Source organism: Mixophyes fleayi, chromosome 2, assembly GCF_038048845.1.
Source record: "Mixophyes fleayi isolate aMixFle1 chromosome 2, aMixFle1.hap1, whole genome shotgun sequence".
Lineage (NCBI taxonomy): Eukaryota > Metazoa > Chordata > Amphibia > Anura > Limnodynastidae > Mixophyes > Mixophyes fleayi.
The window spans coordinates 158,682,846-158,705,146 of NC_134403.1; the positions used below are offsets into that span (position 1 = coordinate 158,682,846).

Consider the following 22,301-nt stretch of genomic DNA (forward strand, 5'->3'; position numbering starts at 1 on the left):
TAAGGTGGTAATTGAAGGAAGCGCTGACTGTAGAATGGTGTAGGCTTTGTAAAGAGCAATGTACAGTCAGTGCCTCCTTAGATTAGCAGTAAATGACAGTGGGGAACTTGAAACTGACATCATTGTAGCCTGCTGGGATGTTCCTTCATCGGAGCTGTTTCAAGTGTTATTTTCAACCTGTCAGTGTTATCAGCCTGTCATGGATTACACCTTTGGTGTTATCATGTCGGCCTCTCCACAGTCGGTGTTGTCAGTATTATTATGCTGAATACCACCGGGTAAAGTAGAAACTACAGTGTGAAAGAGCTGCACATGAGGCACATTGTGTGAGTCATGTTTCTGTTATTGCCAAAAGGTCTCTTGAGGAGACTCACGCCATATTCTCTTTGCTCGCTTTTTGAGCCCTTTTTTTCTGAGGTCAATGACAATAAATGACAATAAATTGTTGGGAAATCCTGGCATCTAACCCTAGGACTCTTCCATTTGATCACTGATGCCTTTACCAGTGCCTACTAAACCATGGACACATTTATCTATATATCCTTCTGATACTTTTAATACCATCTGGCTAAATGTAGATCAATTCAGTAAAATTAGTCACTTTGAGCCCCTTACTGGATTACCTTCTGCTAAAGTTCTGGCCTCCCTTTTCATTTAGCATTTCATCAGACTACATGGTGGTCTGGTAAATATTGTTTATGACAGAGGATCCCAGTTCATTTCCACATTCTGGAGAGCGTTTTGTTTAAATTTAGGGATTGATTTATTCTGCATATCACCCACTGACCAATGGGCAAACTGAACATACAAATCAATTTCCGTGACCTTGCTTGAAATGCTTTTTGCATGATTACTGGAAGGAATGTCTTGGGCGGAGTTTGTTTGCAATCATTTCTCATACACTTTTATTGCTTTATCACCATTCCACTAGCATCACCCAAAGTCTTTTTAAATTTCTGGTCATCGAGCATCTGATGTTTCTGTGGTTCAACATGTTAGTCAGTGGTTGAAACAAGCATAGAAGAAAGTTCACTCAACTTTCTGTTTCTCAGTTGTGTACATTTGTGATCCTCTCAAGACCTAACAAAGTACCCTATAAGCTGCCTCCAGTCATTGTTGATGTACTACCTAAATATAAAGGTGGAATGTTATTGGATTCCAAATGGACTTGGGACATTTTTCATTCATAAGCCAGGTTGTAGTGTCCTTTTGTGGATGTTCACTCTGAAAAATTGAGTATGTCTTTTAATATAAAAAACTCATTAATGGGTTAATTGATCTCTCAACAAAGGAGGAAGGTACTGTCAGGAGTGGTGGATGCAAACAAGCTCTTCTTCCTCTGCTGACCACTTGGTTGTTGTTGATGCTTCTGAATGGTTGGTTACATAGTTTGAACTGCTATCACTTCCTAGAGATTGTAAGGCAGCTATACTTCTCACTGCCCTTTATAGGGGTACAGTACCTAGCCTGCGCTCATTGCACATTTTGACTATTCTGCCTTCTGGTTGCCTTGACCACTGTTTGGTACTAATTCTAATTCTTCTGATTGTTTCCTACCCTGACCACTACCTGGACACTGACCTGACCACTCTTCTGATTGCCTCATGCCTGTACTGAACATTGCTCTTGCCTTAACACTGGCCCTATGTGAGTGCTTGCATTTCTAGTGGTGTGTACAATCATCTGTGATTTACCTTTGGACCAACATTATCTAATTTGTAGTAGCAGGGAGTTTTTTTGAACCTTTTTTAAAAAAATGTAATACAAGTCACAATGCCTAACCCTAAAATAAACTTTCCAGCAGAAGTGTGAGAAAAAACAAAGAAATATAAAATTCTATTTTAGTTGTATACTATCTGCTGTTTATTCCAATGAATGAGATATCTTTGTCAGACAAGGATTGTGGGGACAATAAATCCTCATTTAATCTCCTATTTACTTGTGATTTAGCCCTAGCGTGAATCTGCTTCATATACTGTTGGTTTGTTAAGTTGAGTTTTTTGCATGTTAGAGTACTGAGATGAGATGTTTTGGTGGATTTAACCTTATTAGTAGCAGGAAAATTGTGTTTGGGTTTGGAAAGGTTGCAATGAGATGTAGACCTATGTTTCTTGTGGAGGGGCCCTTGATCACAAATTTATCTCGTAGTAATTTATTTTTATTAGTCTGTATTAGCTCCACCTCTTTCTTGTTGAGCCTATTTCTAATAAGACTCTAGTGTGGTGTATCAGGGAATCCACCCAGTCGGATAAGAATGGACTTTATATGACTGTCTTTTGAAACTATTATCAAGCTGAGGACTTGTTAATTATTGTCTTTTTCTATTGTTATTATTGTGTTTAATTGTCAGAATCATGTGCAGCACATTAGCCTGACATCCCGTATTTGCGATTTGGAATAAACAGGCACATTTTACTATCAAACACTGTACAAGTCCATAATCACACAGAGGAACCCCGACACATTGGATTTGAGCGCTGATTTTTTTTCTTTTATCTTTCCCGTATGCTTGTTCAAGGAGATGGCTGATGTGTCAGTTAGATTTTCACAGTTTCATTATTACACATTTCAAGAACTAGCATTCTTCTTCCGCAATTTAAAACAGTTAATAGTTTGGCACTGTGTATTTCTGATCCATGTACTCTGTATTCTGTTCTGATTATATAAATATGTAGCCAGCAATTTCAGGGTTTTGACTGTTTGCAGCAGTCATGACAGGGACATAAGCTAACTCTAGCAAGCTGTAGCCATTAAGACTATTTAATTCAGACAGTTCTAAATTAACTTTGAGGTATACATCCTAAATGGCCACAGTGCAAAATTTTCACCATTTGTAATATAATAAAACCCCAAAAGCTTGAATAAACATGGATTAAATATGAACATAATGTGTTAATTAACATGATTAGATTATTGCATTGCATGATAAACAATACTAATATTTATTTCTGTGTCTTTCCTTTTTTTGGATGCTGTACAGTGCTAAGATTTTATGGTGTACAAGTTTATGTTGACATTGAAATAAAGAAGTCAGCACAGCTGATAAAAGATTAATTAACAGACAGATAGTCATTTAAATAATTCACACATTTGAAGCCTTGTTTTTGTTTCACAACAATTCTTTTGAGATTTTGCCTTGTCTTTAAAACATCACAACATTAAAGAATGCTGACTCCTCCTAGAACTTTATTTCTAAGCAGCAGTAACAATGTTGTGATGTTGGCCATGAAAACCTTGTTAAAAAGTCATTGGTTGTTGTGAGCAAAAGTTGGTTCTCATAGATTATTCCAGAGATTTTCTTAGTGAGGCATTATTATGTTTATCCACCTGAGCTACTTTTGGACACTTATGGCTGGTAAGCTTTATAATGCTGAATAAATAAGTACATGTCTTGCAGGGTGAATGCATGCAGCAGAGGTTCTAATGGCTGCTTTCACTTCCTCTAACTTCAGTTCTATCCTACTGGTCGTAGATTGGAACTAGAGATGTTCACTGACCCACGTGTTTTGGTTTTGGCTTTGGTTTTGGATCCCACTTCGTTTTTCTAAAATCCCTATTTTTTTTCTAAAATCACATAATTTGGCTCTTTTTTTTATCCCTACATTATTATTAACCTCAATAACATTAATTTACAATAATTTTCAGTCAATTTTTGTCAAGTGACAAGAACAGTGCTACCCCTCCTGTTTCTGTATGAGCATTGGCACTGGAGACTGGAGAGTGACAAGAACACTGCTACCCCTGTTTTTGTGTGTGAGCAATGGCACTGAGCAATGTCACTGGAGACTAGAGAGTGACAAGAGCACTGCTACACCTGTTTCTGTGTGAGCAATGGCGCTGCATCTCCTGGGGAGGGAGGTACTTAAGGAATCCAAAACCCTCGAGATCCGACAACGCAACAATAACGTTTTGCCTCTATTCAATACGAGGGCGCACAAAAGTAACGAGCCGGCTCGCGAGCCTACTCGGTTCCCCTAATTTCGGTTGGGCTCGGTTTTCAGAAAACCGAGCCTGAGCATCCCTAATTGGAACACATCCTGACATATGTAAACTTCAATTTAATGAGCCTGATTCATGTTCGGAAACAAGTCTATCTACATTCCCTACCTTGCATGAAATAGCCCTGCATATGCGCCAATGAACGCATTTGCTTGCAATTCATGTCCGAACGCAAATGACTCTTGCATCTGCCTACCACTCAAGGAATGGAAATGGGGGAAGGGGATAGAACGTACAGTAAGGGTGTGCTGATGGAGTGATGGAGTGACAACGCAGATGCAGCCATTTCAAGTCCTGTGTTTCTCTTAAAAACACTTGGTTTCAGAGGTATCATTTGCACCAGCTACAGGGCAGGTGTAAGTGCTGACTGGTAGTTATGATTGGCATGGCATAGTCTTTGTTTAGAAAAGTACACATACACGTGCCACTAGCTACCACAGAACATGGAAGTAAGATAGCCCATAAAAACTCTTTGTATGTACAGTACTCATTAAAAACATCTTGATTTATGTATTTATTGTAATAAAAATGATAATTTTTTTTAAAAAAACAACATTTTTTTTATTAATAATTATACTGTTTAGAGTTGTTCATCTATTTTATAATAGAATATTTTTTGTATGTGTTCTGATGTCACCTTATAAGCTTGTGCATATTCTGCTCTGTCTACGGAAGGCAAGAATTGTTTAAGCAGAAAGTACTTACACCACATTCAAATCGTAATGTATATTGGTATCCTATTTGATTTGAATACAATGGGAAATACCTTTAACTTGTTTTTGAAACCACAACTCTTGTACAAGTTACTTTCCAGTTTGAATTAGGCCCAATATGATCTGATTCCTTTTAAGTAATCAACAGATTCCAAACAATACATCGATTTATAGGGACTTTAGCTTTTTTTTATTTACCTCTTTTTTTGGAAAATATAAAACCTGCTGTTCCTAATATATATATATAATGTTTTATGTCAATAAAATATTTGTCCATAAAAATAAAGAAAAATGTGCCACTTCAATTAGATTGGAAGAGTGGGAGAGGCACTCATGATGATAATAATAATAATAATAATGATAGTAATAATAATATAAATAAAATACATAAAAGCCACTCTGGATTCGTACAGGTTAGACACAGTACAGGGGCTTGTGAACAAATATAATAAAACAGTAAGCCATGCAGACATTTATGTTTGCTTACTTTGTTTATATATTGTAGGTAATCATGTATGACTAATGCAACAACTCACTTCTTAAAATGGCCTTTGTTGGGTTAAGTTAGTTTAATTTAAATTAAGTTAATCAATCCTTGTTGATGAAAACAAAAGTTGAGAAGCACCAGTCTGGAACAAAGGATAAAGAACAGACATAGAAATCACTTTGTTCACATCAACTATACTTGAATTAGAGTCCATAGATGGGTAACCACATTACTAAAAGCAACGGAAGATGTTAGTGCTCGGGATGGGTTATATTAAAATGAAATCATATTTGAAACGTAACTTATATGCTAATTTAATTATCTTGTATAAATAATTACAGGCTTGATTGAACATATATCCGCAGGCATTTTCAAATATAAGGCTTCATAAAGCAGGCAATGGCATCTGTTCAATAATTATTCATTGCATCATTTGTTTCATATAATAGGATCAATACCAATAATTACTGTAAATATAGTAAAATAAGAAGTTGTGGAGCACATTTCTATCTCTCTTAAAGCTTCGGAATCCTTCTGTAAGGCCAAAGGTGGCATTAATGAGTTTTCCAAAAACAGGAGGAGGCGACAGACTTCTTACTACTAGTTGAAGTGCAAATCAAAATCACAGCAGGACATAAAATAAGGGTTGAAGGGTTCAAGACACTATCTGCCTGAGTCATTAAGGAAACTAAGGCAAAAAAAGGAGTAAATGTTCTCCGGGTCAAACCATGTTACAATGCAAGGGGTGCAAATGAGTTTATAATTTTGCATGTAAGGAAAATACTGGCTATTTTTTCATCCAGCAGACAAACACTTGATAGCTTTATTTTTACACTGAAATTTAAAGTTGATCTAGGACATACCCTACCCCAACTACAAATCTGTCCCTACATTTTAAATTTACCTCCCCCTCCAATGTAACATGGAAAGTTACTCCGTTTTTATGGTTTACTCTCCTCAATGACTCAGGCCCTATAGGAGGATGCATTTCAAATGAGTGGAGTAAACTAATACAGAGATGGACTGGATTTTTTTTAATTTCTTCAATTTGCATACTTTTGGTTGAGACTGGAATGTTACAGCCGTTGCCCTATTCTGTTTGTTCATGTAAAATGTTTGTTCATGTAAAATAGATAATATTAGTAAAGATCCTTGTGGTCTTCACTTTCCTCAGGATATGTATTGATCCCCATTTTGGAAATTTATATTTAATCATCTATCCATTCACAATTCATTTTCCCTGATAGGAGTAGCCCTGTGCTACTGAGATGGAGATCAATGTATTATAAAGCAATGCTTTTATTAAGATGAAAGAGTAAGACCTGTTTCAAGAGACCAGTCGTGAAGTGAAGAACTCTGTGCATTGCTGTCTTGTAGTGTTGTGTTTAAGGGTTTGATTCCATCCAGGGCACTTCATGAAGCTTATATGTGCTGCCCATGTTTGCTCCAGTTTACTCCCACAGTCCAAAACATACTGATAGGATATGTATTAGATGTATTAGTGTGTACCTGTGGTAGAGACTGATATGTTTAGTGTGGTATAGTTTTTATATGATGCTATGTAATGGATAATAACATAAATAATAAGTCCAATTTTCCCTATTGTGGAAAGCCCAAAATTTGGCTCTCATACCATAGTGATATATAATGATATACCTGCATTACAATTATAATAATTTTGAAGGATACAATAATAATAAAAATAAAATTCTGTAATAATGTTAGCCCCTCATGTTAATGTGTAATGTCCCTAACCAATGTCTTTGATATACTTGATGTTTTTAAACCACATACATTAATGGTGAACTCTGTAATAAAATTAAAATTTTTATGTAAAACAACTACACCCCTGAATTTTATATGAAATTACCAAAATGGCAATAACTACACTGCCATACCCACTGGGCATGTGTTAATCTAATTTTGGTAATTTTACATATGCTTCAGGGGCCATCTCTACATAACCAATCTGACTTCAATATGGATGTGAGCAGCTTACAAAAGTAAGGGCTACTTAATTTTTTTCCTTTCAATTTTTAAGCTTTTAAAAATTGTGTAACAAATTAAATATGTTTTTTTTCTTGTTAAATAGACTTCTATGGTCATTTTTTCTATATATGGTTGATTATATTTGTCAGACAGACTTGCTTACAATCAATATAGCTGTTTTCATTGCATTTTTGTTGTTTTGATATGTTTAGTTTTTTTTAATCTATTTACATTATATTTTCAGAAAATAGATTAAAAAGTGAATTAATGCATTTGTGATAAAGAATATGATTTTGCATGAGATTTTTTTATAATACAGCATTCTGGGTAAAGTGTATGTAAAACAGGATTAAAACATTTTTAATAAATCACATTGAACATTAACAAAATTAAATAGTAAAACTAATATAATAATGCAGGGGGGAGAAAGATGTTGAAAATATATTTTAAATTTAACACTTAAAAGTAGAGCTCAAAAGAACATGGTAATCTGTGCCCTAATACTTTTTTTTAGAATTATTTAGTACTATGACATCAAAAGACCTCGACCTTCACTTATCATGACAGCACTGGTTTAGGGAACATTTGTCCACCCAACTAAGCTGTCTTTAGGGAATGTAAATTACAATATTAAGGAGTAAGAAATAATAACACAGCTTCCAAAATAATTGACATTGAAGCAGCATTATTTTATTGCACCCGTTTTGGCCATAAGCTAGCAATTTTTTCAGAATCATTTAATAATATTTTTTTGTATTTGCTTTTCGTTTACCTATTACCACCAGTTACTGGTGGTTGGATGATGCATACTTTACAGTACAGAATAAAATGTGACCAATATTAGTTAATTATGGATCTGAGACCCCTGGCCTACACTGAATGTGAGCATGTCTTAAATATTGTGGAAAGGAAGGAATTATTTCACATCATTAATAAGGCATTATTTTCCATTGGGTATCTTGCTTAATTCTGTTATTAAATGTTATCAAATCAAAGTATTTGTTTTAAACAGAAACATATTTGAAAAAAACATAACAAAATTCAATTAAACCTTCCTGGAGTCGGGTGACGTTTGCTTAATTTACTCATTTTCTGACTACAGGTGGACCATCTGAAGGGAAATTAGTCCCTGGAGACCAGATCATTATGATAAATGAGGAGCCAGTCAGCAGTGCTCCAAGGGAGCGAGTGATCGACCTTGTCAGGTATTTGATATGTTTCTACTATTAATTCATGGTGCCCAGCAAGATCCTTGAGCCTGTGGCCACTAGTAATAAAATATTAACACTCAGTAGTACATATGGTTCTTTTTTGCATATTTATTCAGCTCACTGAACTAATGAAAATTTAAATTGAAGCACATATGACATATGCAATTAATTTATTTATAACATATGTATCAATTGATAAGTCACAAAGTATGGAACTTGCAAACTTTTGGGCTATGGAGCCAGGAAGCTCCTGGCCATACATGGATCTGTGAATTTCCTGAACAATGTGCTACAGTGAAATGGTTATCTGCAAAACACTGGACGTCTGTGACAACTGTCAAATACTGGCTATTAAGAGATATGTAGGCCAATAGCTTTCTGTTTATTCCCACACACTGAAGCTTCAAGCTGTCAATTAACAATCCGGGCACCTGTGATGAGGAATCATAATAAGACGCTAGAGGAATAAACACAGAAGTCACACAGAGGAAAAATTATTGCTGTAGGAAAATTCTTGCTTATTTTCAGAACTGGAGGTTCTTTCAATACTGTAGTTTTCCACATGTTTTATTTTTTATTTAATTAGCAGCTCTGCTATATGGAATCATAAATAGTTTGAGTTGATTCGTTATTACTCGTCATATAGTCCCTGCATTAGATAAATCAGTTTAATAAACAGTTTACTCTTGCAGATGTTTTATGAGATTTTCCTTAGTCTTAAAATGTGCACCTGTTTTGCATTGAAAGTTAAAATATTCTTAATGAAATACGTTTTGAAAGTGGACTATCTTAGAAATTTTAAAATTACCCTAACAGGAAAACTTATTAAAATAACATCTCATTCTAATAAATGGAGTTCACTGTTTAAAGTTGTTATTTATTGAAAGAAAAGGTAGGTTAAAAAGAAAAGGTAGGTATTGTCTTCCTGAAATTGCCCTCTATTCATGTCAGTATGGTGCTCATAACAGCTGGTAATGGCTTCGGTGAGCACTGCCATCCTTGAACCCAACCGGTGAATGACAGCTCAATGTCTAGTAAGAGGACAAATTGACTGATTTGTTTTTGGATCAATGTTTGCTGACCCATAATATTCAATGCAATTGATGTGTCCTTAAGGTGGGATTACTTGTTTGCTTCAAGTTACTCTATGATGCATGATGATACTTGCTGAAGTCCAGGGGATAAAGGACTTGTGAGGAGCCAGGGAGTACAGTTGAACTGTTCACTGTGTAAAATAAAATGAATGATCTGGAAACTATAGTTTTTTAAAACTAATCTTGTGGGGGAAAAAAACATTGTGCTGGCTTGAACTGAACAGCAGATTATCAATGCAGTCCCACAGAAACTATCATTAGATGAAGCGATTAACTCTTTAATCTCCATATCACTCTGCTGAAAAGAAATATTGTGCAGGGAAGACACAAATCACGCTACCAATATATCCAGTATAACCTGTATGAAGTAGCAATTTGCATGCTAGTTGTGTTAGTAAAAATCAGATTGAAACCTGGTGTGTTTCCTCAACTTTCCTCTGAACCTACTTCCCTTCACTTTCAGAGCATGTCCTTGTGTTCTAATACTTCTATTCTTTGAAGAGTGTTTCCCTCCTGTACCTTGTTAAAACCCTTGATATATTTGAAAGTTTCTATCATCTTTTCCCTTCTTTCCTCCAAACTATTCATATTAATATTTTTTTAGTCTTTCCCGGTAATTTTTCTGCTGTAGACCATGCACCATTTTAGTTGCCCTTCTTTGTATAGTCTCTAATGTATTTATATCCTTCTGGTGATATGGCCTCTGTCACGAAACTCAAGGGTATTCAGCTTACTGGTTTCAACACTACTCACCAAAGAGGTGCGGAGTCTAACGTGTCCCAGGTCTTCGCCAGGAACCCCCGCAAGGGAGTATGGACTTTGCTGCGGGAGACACGCAGGTCGCGGTCCTCAGAGGGAGCAACCAGTGAAGCGATAGAATGGAAGAGGTGTCAGGCGGTCCGGGTCAAGCCATAAAAATCAGGAGATGCCAGTAGGGGAATCCGTAAACGTGGTCAAGAACTTAGCCGGGTCAGATATCAGGAGCGCTGGAGATAAGGAATGGTCAAACATAGCCTGGGTCAATTCACGAGGAGCACTGGAAACAGGGGTAGTCAGAATCAAGCCGGGTCATACACAGGAAGCACAAATAATAAGCACACTGGAACGCTGGAAATTAGGACCTAATACCTAATACTCTGGCACCCTCCAGGTGCCAGAGCTACCCTTATATACAGGAGGGCTGTCCTGTCATTGGCGGTGGTGACGCTGAACACCACCGCCGGAATTAGTGGAAAGCGTGGAAAGCGTTGCTAGGCAACAGGACGCGTGGCCCCTGCCGACCCGACTCGGCAGCAGTAGCAGGCATCCGTCCCTGTGCGACGGACACAGCACGGGGGCGGCGCCTGACAGTACCTCCTCTCCTTCTCTGTTGGATAGATCTTTCCTCAAGGAATTGTTTTAGTAGCCGTGGAGAGTGAAGATCCTTCTTCTCCACCCAGGATCTCTCCTCTGGACCGAAACCCTTCCAATGGACCAAGAATTGGTGTCGTCCATGGAGGACACGGGAGTCCAGGATGCGACTCACTTCAAATTCTTCACCAGTAGAAGTCCGAATAGGAGCAGGATGATGAGGCAAATGATGGAATTTATTGAGTATGAGTGGTTTGAGAAGAGAAACATGAAAGACCTTGTGGATCTTCAGGGAAGGAGATAACCGGAGCCTATAGGTCACTGAGTTGATAACATGAGTTATGGGAAAGGGACCAATATAACGGGGAGCCAATTTTTGAGAAGTTACCCGCAATTTGAGGTTACATGTAGACAACCATACTTTGTCGTGAACCTGAAACAGAGGAATAAGCCATCGATGGCGGTCCGCAGCTTGCTTGTAGCGTTGGGAAGTCTCCTGAAGCTTGGTTTTGGTAGCTGACTAAATCTGAGAAAAGTTCCGCATTAAGCTATCAACAGCCGAAACTGGAGAAGGAACATGACTGGAGAATTCAGGGAGGGTGGGTTGGGTTCCATAGACAATAGAGAATGGAGAGGAGCCAGAAGATTCATGATGATGAAAATTATGGGAGAATTCTGCCCAAGATAGGAGGTTAGACCATTCCGTTTGATTGTCTGAAGAGAAGCATCGTAGAAAGACTTCAAGGTCCTGGTTAACCCGTTCAGTTTGGCCATTAGTTTGTGGATGATAGCCGGACGAGTACTTGAGGTCAGAACCAAGTGCTTTGCAAAAAGCCCTCCAGAATTGTGAAACGAACTGAACCCTGCGGTCCGAGATAATTTCACGGGGGCAGCCACGAAGCCTAAAAATCTCCTTTATAAAGATAAGGGCAAGCTGAGAAGCAGACAGAATAGCGGTCAAGGATACGAAATGGGCCATTTTAGAAAATCTGTCAACAACCCAAATGGTAGTGAAACCGTTGCTAGAAGGAAGATCAGTAATGAAGTCCATGGATATACTTTGCCAAGGAAGGTCTGGAATAGGGAGGGGTTGCAGAAGGCCTGGTGGAGCCAACTTGGGGTTTTTACAACGAGCACAAGTGGCACAGGAGGCCACAAATCTCCATACGTCATAATGCAGTGCAGGCCACCAAAAGCGTCGACGTAGACATTCATAAGTCTTTTTAACTCCAGCATGCCCAGCCAATTTGGAGGAGTGTGTCCATCGTAATGCCTTGGCTTGTAAATTAGGCTCCAGGAAGGAACATCCCCTAGGGGGTGTCTTAGAAGAGGTGTTGGTAAGAGCAATAATTCTGGTGGGAGTTAGGATAGGCAGAGGCTCCAAGGAAGTGCAAAGGTCGGTGCTATCAAAGGATCGGGACAGGGCGTCTGCTCAAATGTTTTTGGACCCAGGATGATAGGTCAGGATTAAATCAAAACGTGCAAAGAAAGATGCCCACCGAGCCTGGCGTGGGTTGAGACACCGTGCTTCACTGATATAAGGCAGGTTTTTATGGTCTGTTAAGACTGTCACTGGATGACGAGAGCCTTCCAAGAGATGCCGCCACTTTTCCAGGGCTGCCTTGATAGCGAGAAGCTCCTTGTCGCCAATGCCGTAGTTCTTTTCATGAGACAAAAACTTTTTAGAGAAGAACCCACAGGGGAGATGCATGCCAAGTTTGGATTTCTGGAATAGTACGGCACCAATACCAATGGCGGATGCATCAACTTCCAGAAAAAAGTGTTCTAATTGTTCCGATTGGGAAAGGACTGGGGCAGACGAGAAGGCTTGTTTCAGGAGGTTGAGGCCTTCAGAGCATAGGGAGGCCAGCTTCTGAGATTGGATGACTTTCGCGTCAGAGCAGTTATAGGAGCAATAATGGAAGAGAAGTTCTTAATGAACTGCCTGTAGTAGTTGGCGAATCCAATAAATTTTTGAATGGCCTTTGTGCCTTAAGGAAGAGGCCAACTAGTAATGGCAAATACCTTCTTTGGATCCATTCATAGTCCAGAGCCTGATACAATATACCCAAGGAAAGAGAGTTGATCGACCTCGAAAATACACTTTTCTAATTTGCAAAAAAATTGATGGGTTTGCAGACGGGATAAGACCTCCTTAACGTGAGAGCGATGGGAGATGATGTCTCGGGAAAAAATCAAAATGTCGTCCAAGTAGACAACAACGAAGTAATATAGAAGATCTTGGAAGACCTCATTAACAAAAGATTGGAAGAAAGCAGGCGCATTACTAAGCCCGAAGGGCATGACATGATATTCGAAGTGTCCGTCCCGCGTGTTGAACGCTGTCTTAAACTCGTCTCCTTGACAGATTCGTACAAGATTATATGCCCCTCGTAGATCCAGTTTGGTGAAGACTTGCGCTCCACTGATCCTATCAAAAAGATTGGCAATAAGGGGCAGGGGATAGCGGTTTTTGATGGTAATCTTGTTTAGTTGTCGGTAGTCGATGCAGGGACGTAGAGACCCGTCCTTCTTTTTGACGAAAAAGAACCCTGCTCCAGCAGGAGAAGAGGATTCCTGATGAAGCCTCTGGATAGGTTCTCGGAGATATATTGTGACATGGCTTGAGTCTCCGGCAAAGATAAGGGATAAGTCCTACCACGTGGAATCTGTGTTCCCGGAATTAAATCTATCGGACAGTCCCAAGGGCGATGAGGTGGAAGAATCTCCGATCTTTACTTGGAAAAGACATCCTTAAAGGACTGGTAGGCTGAAGGTAGTGTGACCTTCTCGGAATGAATCTGAGTAAGACAAACTCGTGGACGAGGTGAGAGGATGCACTGGTTATGGCATTGAGGGCCCCAGGAGATAAATTGAGCGCGGGCCCAGTCAAATTGCGGAGAGTGGGCTCGGAGCCAGGGAAGACCCAAACAAGTGGATTGACTGACTGAGGTAGCACTAGGAATTGGATCAACTCTTGGTGTAAGGCTCCAAACAGCAACTGCACAGCGCTAGTAATGCCGGAGATGGTACCGTTGCTGATGCGGTTCCCGTCCACAGCCGTCAGCGTGAGCACCTGGGGAAGGTCCAGGATGGATAATTGGAGCTGCAAAGCAAGAGAGGCCGAGATAAAATTCCCGGCGGCACCGGAATCCACAAAGGCTAGGGTCTGCTGGGGTCCCTTAGAAGCAACCAGTTGTACAGACATAAGAAACTCAGGGTTGGAAGAAGAGTAGGGAAGTGGAAACAGCTACTCCTAAGGCGGCCTCCCTCTTACCGTCTAGGAGGAGGCGTTTCCCGGTCTCTTTGGACAGAGACTTAACACATGACCGGACTCCCCGCAGTATAGGCACAGTCTCTGCTTGAACCGTCTCTCGCGTTCCTCAGGCGTCAATCTTGAGCGGCCAAGCTGCATGGGTTCTTCCGTAGAAGATATAGGATTTTGGAAGGTGGGTGCCAATCGAGGAGGGCGTCTTGTTGAGGATCTCTCCGACGTTCTCTCCCTGAAACGTAGGTCGATCCGAATGCACAGGGAAATAAGGGAATCCAATTCGGAGGGAAGTTGGTGACAAGTTCGTCTTTGATTCGGTCAATAAGACCCTGCCAAAAGGTAGCTATGAGGGCCTCGTTATTCCATCGAAGTTCTGAGGCGAGTGTGCGGAATTGTACCGCATACTGACCGACTGACAAGGAACCTTGTCAAAGATTCAAGAGGCTAGAGGCGGCTGAGGAGACCCGACCAGGTTCATCGAACACTTTGTGAAACATATCGATGAATGCCGCTGAATTCTCCAACAAGGGATCTTTACGCTCCCATAAAGGTGAAGCCCAGGCCAAGGCTTGTCCGCTGAGCAGGGATATCATGAGGGCTACCTTGGTGAGTTCGGAGAAGAAGGCTGAGGAATTGCACTCGAAGTGGATGGCGCACTGATTGAGAAATCCTCTGCATTTCTTTGGATCTCCGTCAAATTTCTCCAGAGGAGGAATCCTGAGCCCCGGGGAGGGAGACGAGGAAGTAGATGGAACCATCGGAGCCGCAGCGGAGAGAGAGGGAGTGGCTGGGGCAATAGGAGGTTCCGTCGGAGGTGTAGCTAAGACCCCCTGCAAGGAAACTAGTCGAGACACCACTCCTTGTACACATTGAAGTAAGCTAGCCTGATCCGCCTCCTGCTGTTCAACTCGGCGAGCAAGGTGGAGAAGAAGCTCCCGAGCCGAGGGCTCACCTGTTCCATCTGACGTCATGGCCAGAGTATACTGTCACGAAACTCAGAGGTATTCAGTTTACTGGTTTCAACACTACTCACCAAAGAGGTGCGGAGTCTAACGTGTCCCAGGTCTTCGCCAGGAACCCCCAAAAGGGAGTATGGACTTTGCTGCGGGAGACACGCAGGTCGCGGTCCTCAGAGGGAGCAACCAGTGAAGCGATAGAATGGAAGAGGTGTCAGGCGGTCCGGGTCAAGCCGTGAAATCAGGAGATGCCAGTAGGGGAATCCGTAAACATGGTCAAGAACTTAGCCGGGTCAGATATCAGGAGCGCTGGAGATAAGGAATGGTCAAACATAGCCTGGGTCAATTCACGAGGAGCACTGGAAACAGGGGTAGTCAGAATCAAGCCGGGTCATACACAGGAAGCGCAAATAATAAGCACACTGGAACGCTGGAGATTAGGACCTAATACTCTGGCACCCTCCAGGTGCCAGAGCTACCCTTATATACAGGAGGGCTGCCCTATCATTGGCAGTGGTGACGCTGAACACCACCGCCGGAATTAGTGGAAAGCGCTCGGCAGCAGTAGCAGGCGTCTGTCCCTGTGCGACGGACACAGCACGGGGACGGCGCCTGACAGCCTCCAGAACTGGACACAGAATTCTAGATGAGGCCGTACCAATGACCTATACATTGGCATTAATTCTTCTTTCTTTCTGCTACTGATTCCTCTCTCTATGCAACTAGGCATTTGGCTTGCCTTTCTCATTCCTTTGTTACATTGCTTACCTGTCTTTAAGTCATCTGAATTAGTAACTCCCTTTCATCCTCAGGTAGTTTTCATTATAGGGCTGTTAATACTATATTTAGCCTTTGGGTTTTTGAGACCCAAGTGATTTTGCATTTTTTGGTATTAAATGTAGTTGCCACACTCATGACCATCCTTCTAGTTTACCTAGATCATCAATCATTGTTTTACCCCTTCTGGTGTGTCTTCCCTGTTGCATATCTTTGTGTCATCTGCAAAAAGGCATACTTTCCCTTCAAAATCATTTGCATTGTCAACAATAGAGATATTAAAAAACACTGGTCAGGCGCGGGCTGGCAGGTTTCAGCCCGGGGGGCGCACAGGCGGCCGCATCACATGACACGCGATGCGGCGCCGGTAAAATTAACCTATTACTGCATCCACGAGGGGGGTGGGGGGCCAGCCGGCCGGCCCGAACAGCCGTTAGACTGAGCGGCCCGCTGCCCTCCTGCCCCCCGGTCCAGCCCGCCCCTTGGCACTGGTCCAAGTATGGAATCCCTGGAGATCTGCCCCCCCTCCCCCCCCCAGTAAATCCATGCTGTTTAGGATCCAGTAAGTCGCTGAATTTCAGATATTCTACAATTCTTTCTTTTAAGAGTGTTTCCATCAATTTTCCTACTACTGATGTATGGTTCACTCGTCAGTAGTTGCTTGCCTATACCTTGCTTCCACTTTTGTGCAGTAGGACTACATTTGCTCTTTTCCAGTCCTCTGGAATTTCTCCTGTAGCTAGTGACTGGTTGAATAATTCTGTTAATGGTGTTACCAGCACCCTTTTAAGTTCTTTTAGTATCCTTCCATATGGCCCCATTGAATTTCCACTTTCAATTTTAGGAGCTCTGTTACGACCTTTTCCTCTGTAAATGTACTTGTACCTCATTTTTGTTTATATGTTTGCAACATAACTGTGGCCCCATCCCTTCTTTTTCTGTAGTGAACACTGAGCCAAAATAATTATTAAGATGATCTGCTATTACCTTTTCTCCCTCAACAAGACTCTCACACTTTGTATTTAGTCTTATTATTCCTCCTTTTGTTTTCCTAATAGTTTTGACCACTTTACCTACTGACTGGGCCATTTTCTCTTCGGCTTGTGCCTTTGCACATCTGATTACCTTCTTAGCCGCATACTGTCTAACAAGATACAGCTCTTTGTCTTCATTATTCTGAGTCATCTTATATTTCCTAAAGGCCAGCTGTTTTAATTTCACAATGCTTTTGCAAACCACAGTGGCATCCTTTTGCTTGTGCTTTTCATAACCCTTTTGATATAAAGGTCAGTTGCTTTTAATATAGCACTTTTTAATATTTCCCACCTCTCCTGCACTTCTTTCAAGTTCCTCCACTCTGCCAAACAGTCATTTACACATGTGTGTATGAGTTGTTCTCTTTCTTTATATGAAACCATACTGCTTGATGATAACTGGATCCTAGGTTCTCATCCATATTTACATTAGATATTCATTCACCATTTGTAACAATTAAGTCTAATATTTTAGTCTTTATGAGTGGGCTCTCTCACCATTTGTTTGAGGGATCCTCCCTGTAAGGAATTCAGAATGTCCCTACTTCTAGTGGTACTTGCAAAAGACCGCTCCCAGTTCACATCAGGTAGATTAAAGTCTCCCATGAATATTACCTTTTAATGCCATTTTAGTGATGTCCTGAAATAGGTTCCTGTCCAGGTCTTCCTCTTCTTCTTATTATTATTATTATCGTAGATTTGTAAGGTGCCACAGTGCTCCGCAGCACCGTACAGTATGGAAAACAGTACATACATAAAACAGAGACATAAAGGTAAACAAAATAGACAAAGACATGAAAACAAAGGGTATGAAGGACCCTGCTCATTAGAGGGCTTACATTCTAAGTGGAAGAGGGTACAGCTGAAACAAGAGGAGCAAATGTGGTTTAGAGTGGAGATTGGGACAGTTGTGAATGTGCATTTGTGGGAATAGTGTTATCAGAGATAAGGTCACCTCTAAAAAAGAGATGGGATTTCAAAGAGTGTCTAAAGATTTGAAGGCTGTTGGAAAGTCTGATAGAGAATTCCATACGTGGAGAGCAGCACAGGAGAGGTCTTGTAGATGGGAGTGAGAAGTGGTTACCAGAAACAAGACAAGGCACGGGTCAGAGTTAGCTCTAAGAGGACATGAGGTATAGTATTTGGATATGAGATTTGAGATGTATGCAGGGTCTAGTGTTGTTGAGGGCTTTGTGAGGGTGAGTAATTTGAATTTGATTCTGGAGGACACAGGGAGCCAGTGTAGGGATTTGCAAAGTGGTGTAGCAGATGTGGAGTGGTGAGAGAGGTAGATCAGTCTTTCAGCAGCATTTAGGATTGATTAAAGTGTGGCTATATGCGTGTCAAGAATGCCAGATAGCAGGAGCTTGCCATAGTCAAGACGGTAGATGATTGTCACGATCTGCCTCCGTCTGCTTTGCTACATGTCCCTTTAGAATGCTGCTTGCCTTCTGCTGACCCTGTTTGTTTTGAACTGTGTTAGTCTTGCCGTGTTTGTGTTCCTGGATGCAGTACCTCCATGTCGCCAAAGGTACTGCTCTTTCACTATGGACATTTTTACTCACTAGTAGGAGTTAATCTCTGCTCCTCATTAATGGTACACCTGTGTCTGTCCGTATTTATGTCTGTTCCTTCCTATGTACCATGCTAGTCATTGTTGTTGCTACATGTTCCTTGTTGTGCTCCTGCCTTCTGCATCTCTTTGCAATCCATGTGTTATATCTACACCATCTGGTTTGTATCTTACTGCATTTTCAGAAAACATATCTGCAATAAATATTGTGTATTTCACCATATTCTGGGCTGTTTAGCTTTGATTTTTTGCATTGAAATGTGACAATGATGAGAGAATGGATAAGAGTTTTGGTAGCATGTTGAGTAAGAAAAGTGCGTATTCTAGCGATGTTTTTAAGGTGGAGTCGACAGGACTGGGAGAGAGTCTGGATTTGAAAAATAAAGCAGAGGGTAGAGTCAAGTGTCACACCAAGGCAGCGGGCTTGGGAGACTGAGGAAATTGTGGTGTTATTGACAGTGAGGGAGATTTGAGGGCAGGTGGTGACTCTGGCAGGAGGGAAGACAATAAGCTCTGTTTTGGACATGTTGAGCTTTAGGTAGTGTTGGGACATCCATGTGGAAATAGCAGAAAGACAGTTGTTTACACAAGATGGTACAGAAGGAGAGGGATCAGGGGAAGAGATATAGATTTGGGTGTTCTCAGCATAGAGGTGGTATTGGAGGCCGAATGAGCAAATTAGTGCTCCAAGAGAAGAGGTATAAAATGAAAGAAGTAAAGGGCCAAGAACAGAGCCTTATGGGACCCCAACAGATAGTGGGAGTAGAGGGGTGGATGTGTCAGAGGTAGAAACACTAAAGGAGTGGTGCAATAGGTAGGAAGTGAACCAGGAAAGAGCTGTGTCATGAAGGCCAATGGAGTGAAGGGTGTGTTGGATAAGAGGGTGATCAACAGTATCAGAAGCAGCAGAGGGGTCCAGGAGAATGAGTATGGAGAAATGGAGCTATGTTTATGCATCTCATATTCCTAGCTATGTTCATCTCTCTGTCTATGTTTATTTTATTTTGATCTGCATTGTTTTCTGTTGCTGTGGATATGTTTTCTGTTCTATTAGCCAGCAGAAACAATACCTTTTTGTTTGGGGAGCAGATTGCTTTATTCCTATTTAGTCCCCTGTCCCCCTCTGCTAGTTTAAATAGTTCCCGATGAAGCTTCTAAACTGCTCACCTAGTTTTCTGGTTCCCCTTGAAGATGGATGCAGGTCGTCACTTTTACATAGGCCACTATCTTGCCAGATTACCTTACTATGGTCTATTAATCCAAATGTCTCCTCATTACACAACTTCCTTAACCACACATTGAAGTTATTGATGCACTCAGTTCGGTCTTTACCCTTGTGTACTGGCAATACCGCTGAAAAAGTTACAGTGGTTGCCACTTGCTTTAGAGCTATAGGATCTGGTGATGTAGTGTTCTACCCCTGCTTCCAATGGAGTCCTGTAGTGCTATAATAACAGGCTCATACTTTCCTGCAAAACTACATCAGCATACATGTCTCGCTTCCTGCTTGTCCCATTTGAAGGGGCAGTCCCTTTAAATTATCATCTGTATATGCTAGACATTGGTCTAAACTTTAGCATGGGGAAGCACAATAATATATTTACATCACAACAATGGTTAACCCAGCAGAACACAATGAATCAATGAATTGCACAGCAAAAGAGATACAAATAGTGGGCGTTTAATCTTGTGACTCATGAAGTTAATAAATATGTCTGAAATGTTTTTTTGGTTTTTTTTGGAAATATGACACATTTTATTATATGGTATTTAAACCTGTGGTACATAAAGCTTTTGTTGTTACCTTTGAAAGCAAAAAAAGTAATTGTTTATAGAGCACACACAACAAAGTAAATGATATGTAATATCATAAATTAAAATGTGAGGTAAATCTATGTACTCAGCTTTCCATAAAATGCAAATCTTTTTTTCAAGTACTAAGGTTTCAGATATCAGTATAACAGCCTCGAGCAGGAACAGACAGAAATTGTTCTTTTGAAATTTTGGGGTGTTCTTTAAAATCTGATTTATTTAGTCCATAGACCTGGTCTGATGCATGCATTTGTAATACATTAATAATTTTAGACTTTTCTTCAAATAGAACTGTGTTAGAGAGTGTCTAACTGAGCAAGGTGTAATAGGCACACATATCAGCAGTCTCTGCTTAACTTTCTGTTTCATATTATATAGTGATCTGTTAATAAATTAATTTTTAAAGGATATTGAGCCTGATTCATTAAGGAAAATGAAGTAAAATATTGAGTAAGTAGTCTCCTGGACAAAACCATGTTACAATGCAAGAGGTGCAAATTAGTTTTCTATTTTGCACATAAGTTAAATACTGACTGTTTTTTCACATTTCAATAAGTTATGATAAAACTGCTGTAGTTTGATCTTTCAAGCGTTGGAACAAGGTCTTAGTCCAACCCAGGATAGCAAGCTTTTCACCCACTGGCTAGGTCCATATGAAGTTATAGAGACTGTTGACCCTGTCAATTACAGGGTATGTCAATTGGGGAGGAGAAGGGAGGAACAAATATACCATGTCAATCTTCTTAAACCTTGTTATGATGAAAACCCCTCTGCTCTTTTAGTGAGTACAGTCATCGAAAAAAAGACTGAGGTTCCCATAGAGCCAACTTTTTCTGTTAGGCAAAAATAACAGACTAAGGAAATGATACGCAGGAATAGGGATGTCTTCTCTCCCATTCCTGGGCACAGTCTTTAATTGAACACGACAATGTTAGCCCGCTGGAAGTTGTCATAAAACAGAAGCCGTACAGCATTCCTAAAGCCAGATGGACTGTGGTGAGTAAGGTGCTTGTGAAGATGGTCCAGCTAGACGTCATTGAGAAGCCAGTAGTGAATAGACCAGTCCTGTTGTGCTTGTCCCAAAACACAATCATAGTATTCGGTTCTGCAATGACTTTAGGCGGTTGAACAGCGTGTCCCAGTTCGATACCTACCCTATAGCATGGGTGGACAAACTGATAGAAATTCTATCTGTTAATAACTACTTGACTACTTTTGATTTAACAAAGGGATGTTGGCAAGTTCCCCTTACTGCTTCAGCCAAGCCAAATACTGCATTTTTCACCCCCCGATGGTCTGTACCAGTATAAGGTGCTACCCTTTGGGTAACATGGGGCACTTGCCACCTTTCAAACGGCCATGAATAAATTGCTAAGACCCCATACAGCCTATTCAGCTGCTTATTTAGACAACATAGTGATTTCTACCCCAGACTGAAAGTCACATCTGCCCAAAGTCTAAGTAGTCTTAGCTTCATTGAGGTCCACGGGCTTGACAGCTATTCCGAAAAAATGTGCCATAGCTATGAGAGAAGCCAGTTATTTGGGGTACATTGTCGAGCAAGGGCAAGTGAAATCACTACCTAGACAAGGTGGAATCAGTCAAAAACTGCCCAAGACCAGAGAAGAAATTGTTAAGAACCTTGCTAGGTTTGGTAAGTTACTATAGGCGATTGATAACCCATTTTGCCACTAAAGCAACTCCACTTACGGACTTGCTAAAGAAAGGTTGTCCAGATCTGTTAGCCTGGACTGACTCTGTAGATGCTACTTGGTCAGATCTTTGCTTAGCCATCTGTTCCTCCCCAGTACTACAAGCACCTGACTTTACCCGGAGGTATTTCCTGCTGGTATTTGGCACTGAAACCTTTCAAATTCACAGTAGACCAGGGCATTTGGCCATAAACGCAGATGCAATGTCACAGAACCTTGCACTCCTCGCGAAGTCCACGTACCCTACTTGGTGATCCTAGGGTGAAGGATTTGTGATAAAGGAAGTGCTTTAACTTACATGTTTGAAGTGGTTTAAAAGCATA

At 40.7% G+C, this 22,301-nt stretch overlaps 1 protein-coding gene across 1 annotated transcript in view; it reads left to right on the forward strand.

Moving 5' to 3' along the window:
- FRMPD4 (FERM and PDZ domain containing 4) overlaps positions 1-22,301 on the forward strand; it is a 402,711-nt gene that overhangs the window by 253,995 nt on the left and 126,415 nt on the right. Inside the window, exon 4 of the mRNA XM_075194815.1 lies at positions 8,291-8,393. Coding sequence (XP_075050916.1) covers positions 8,291-8,393 — 103 coding nt within the window. The remainder of the gene's footprint in view (positions 1-8,290; positions 8,394-22,301) is intronic.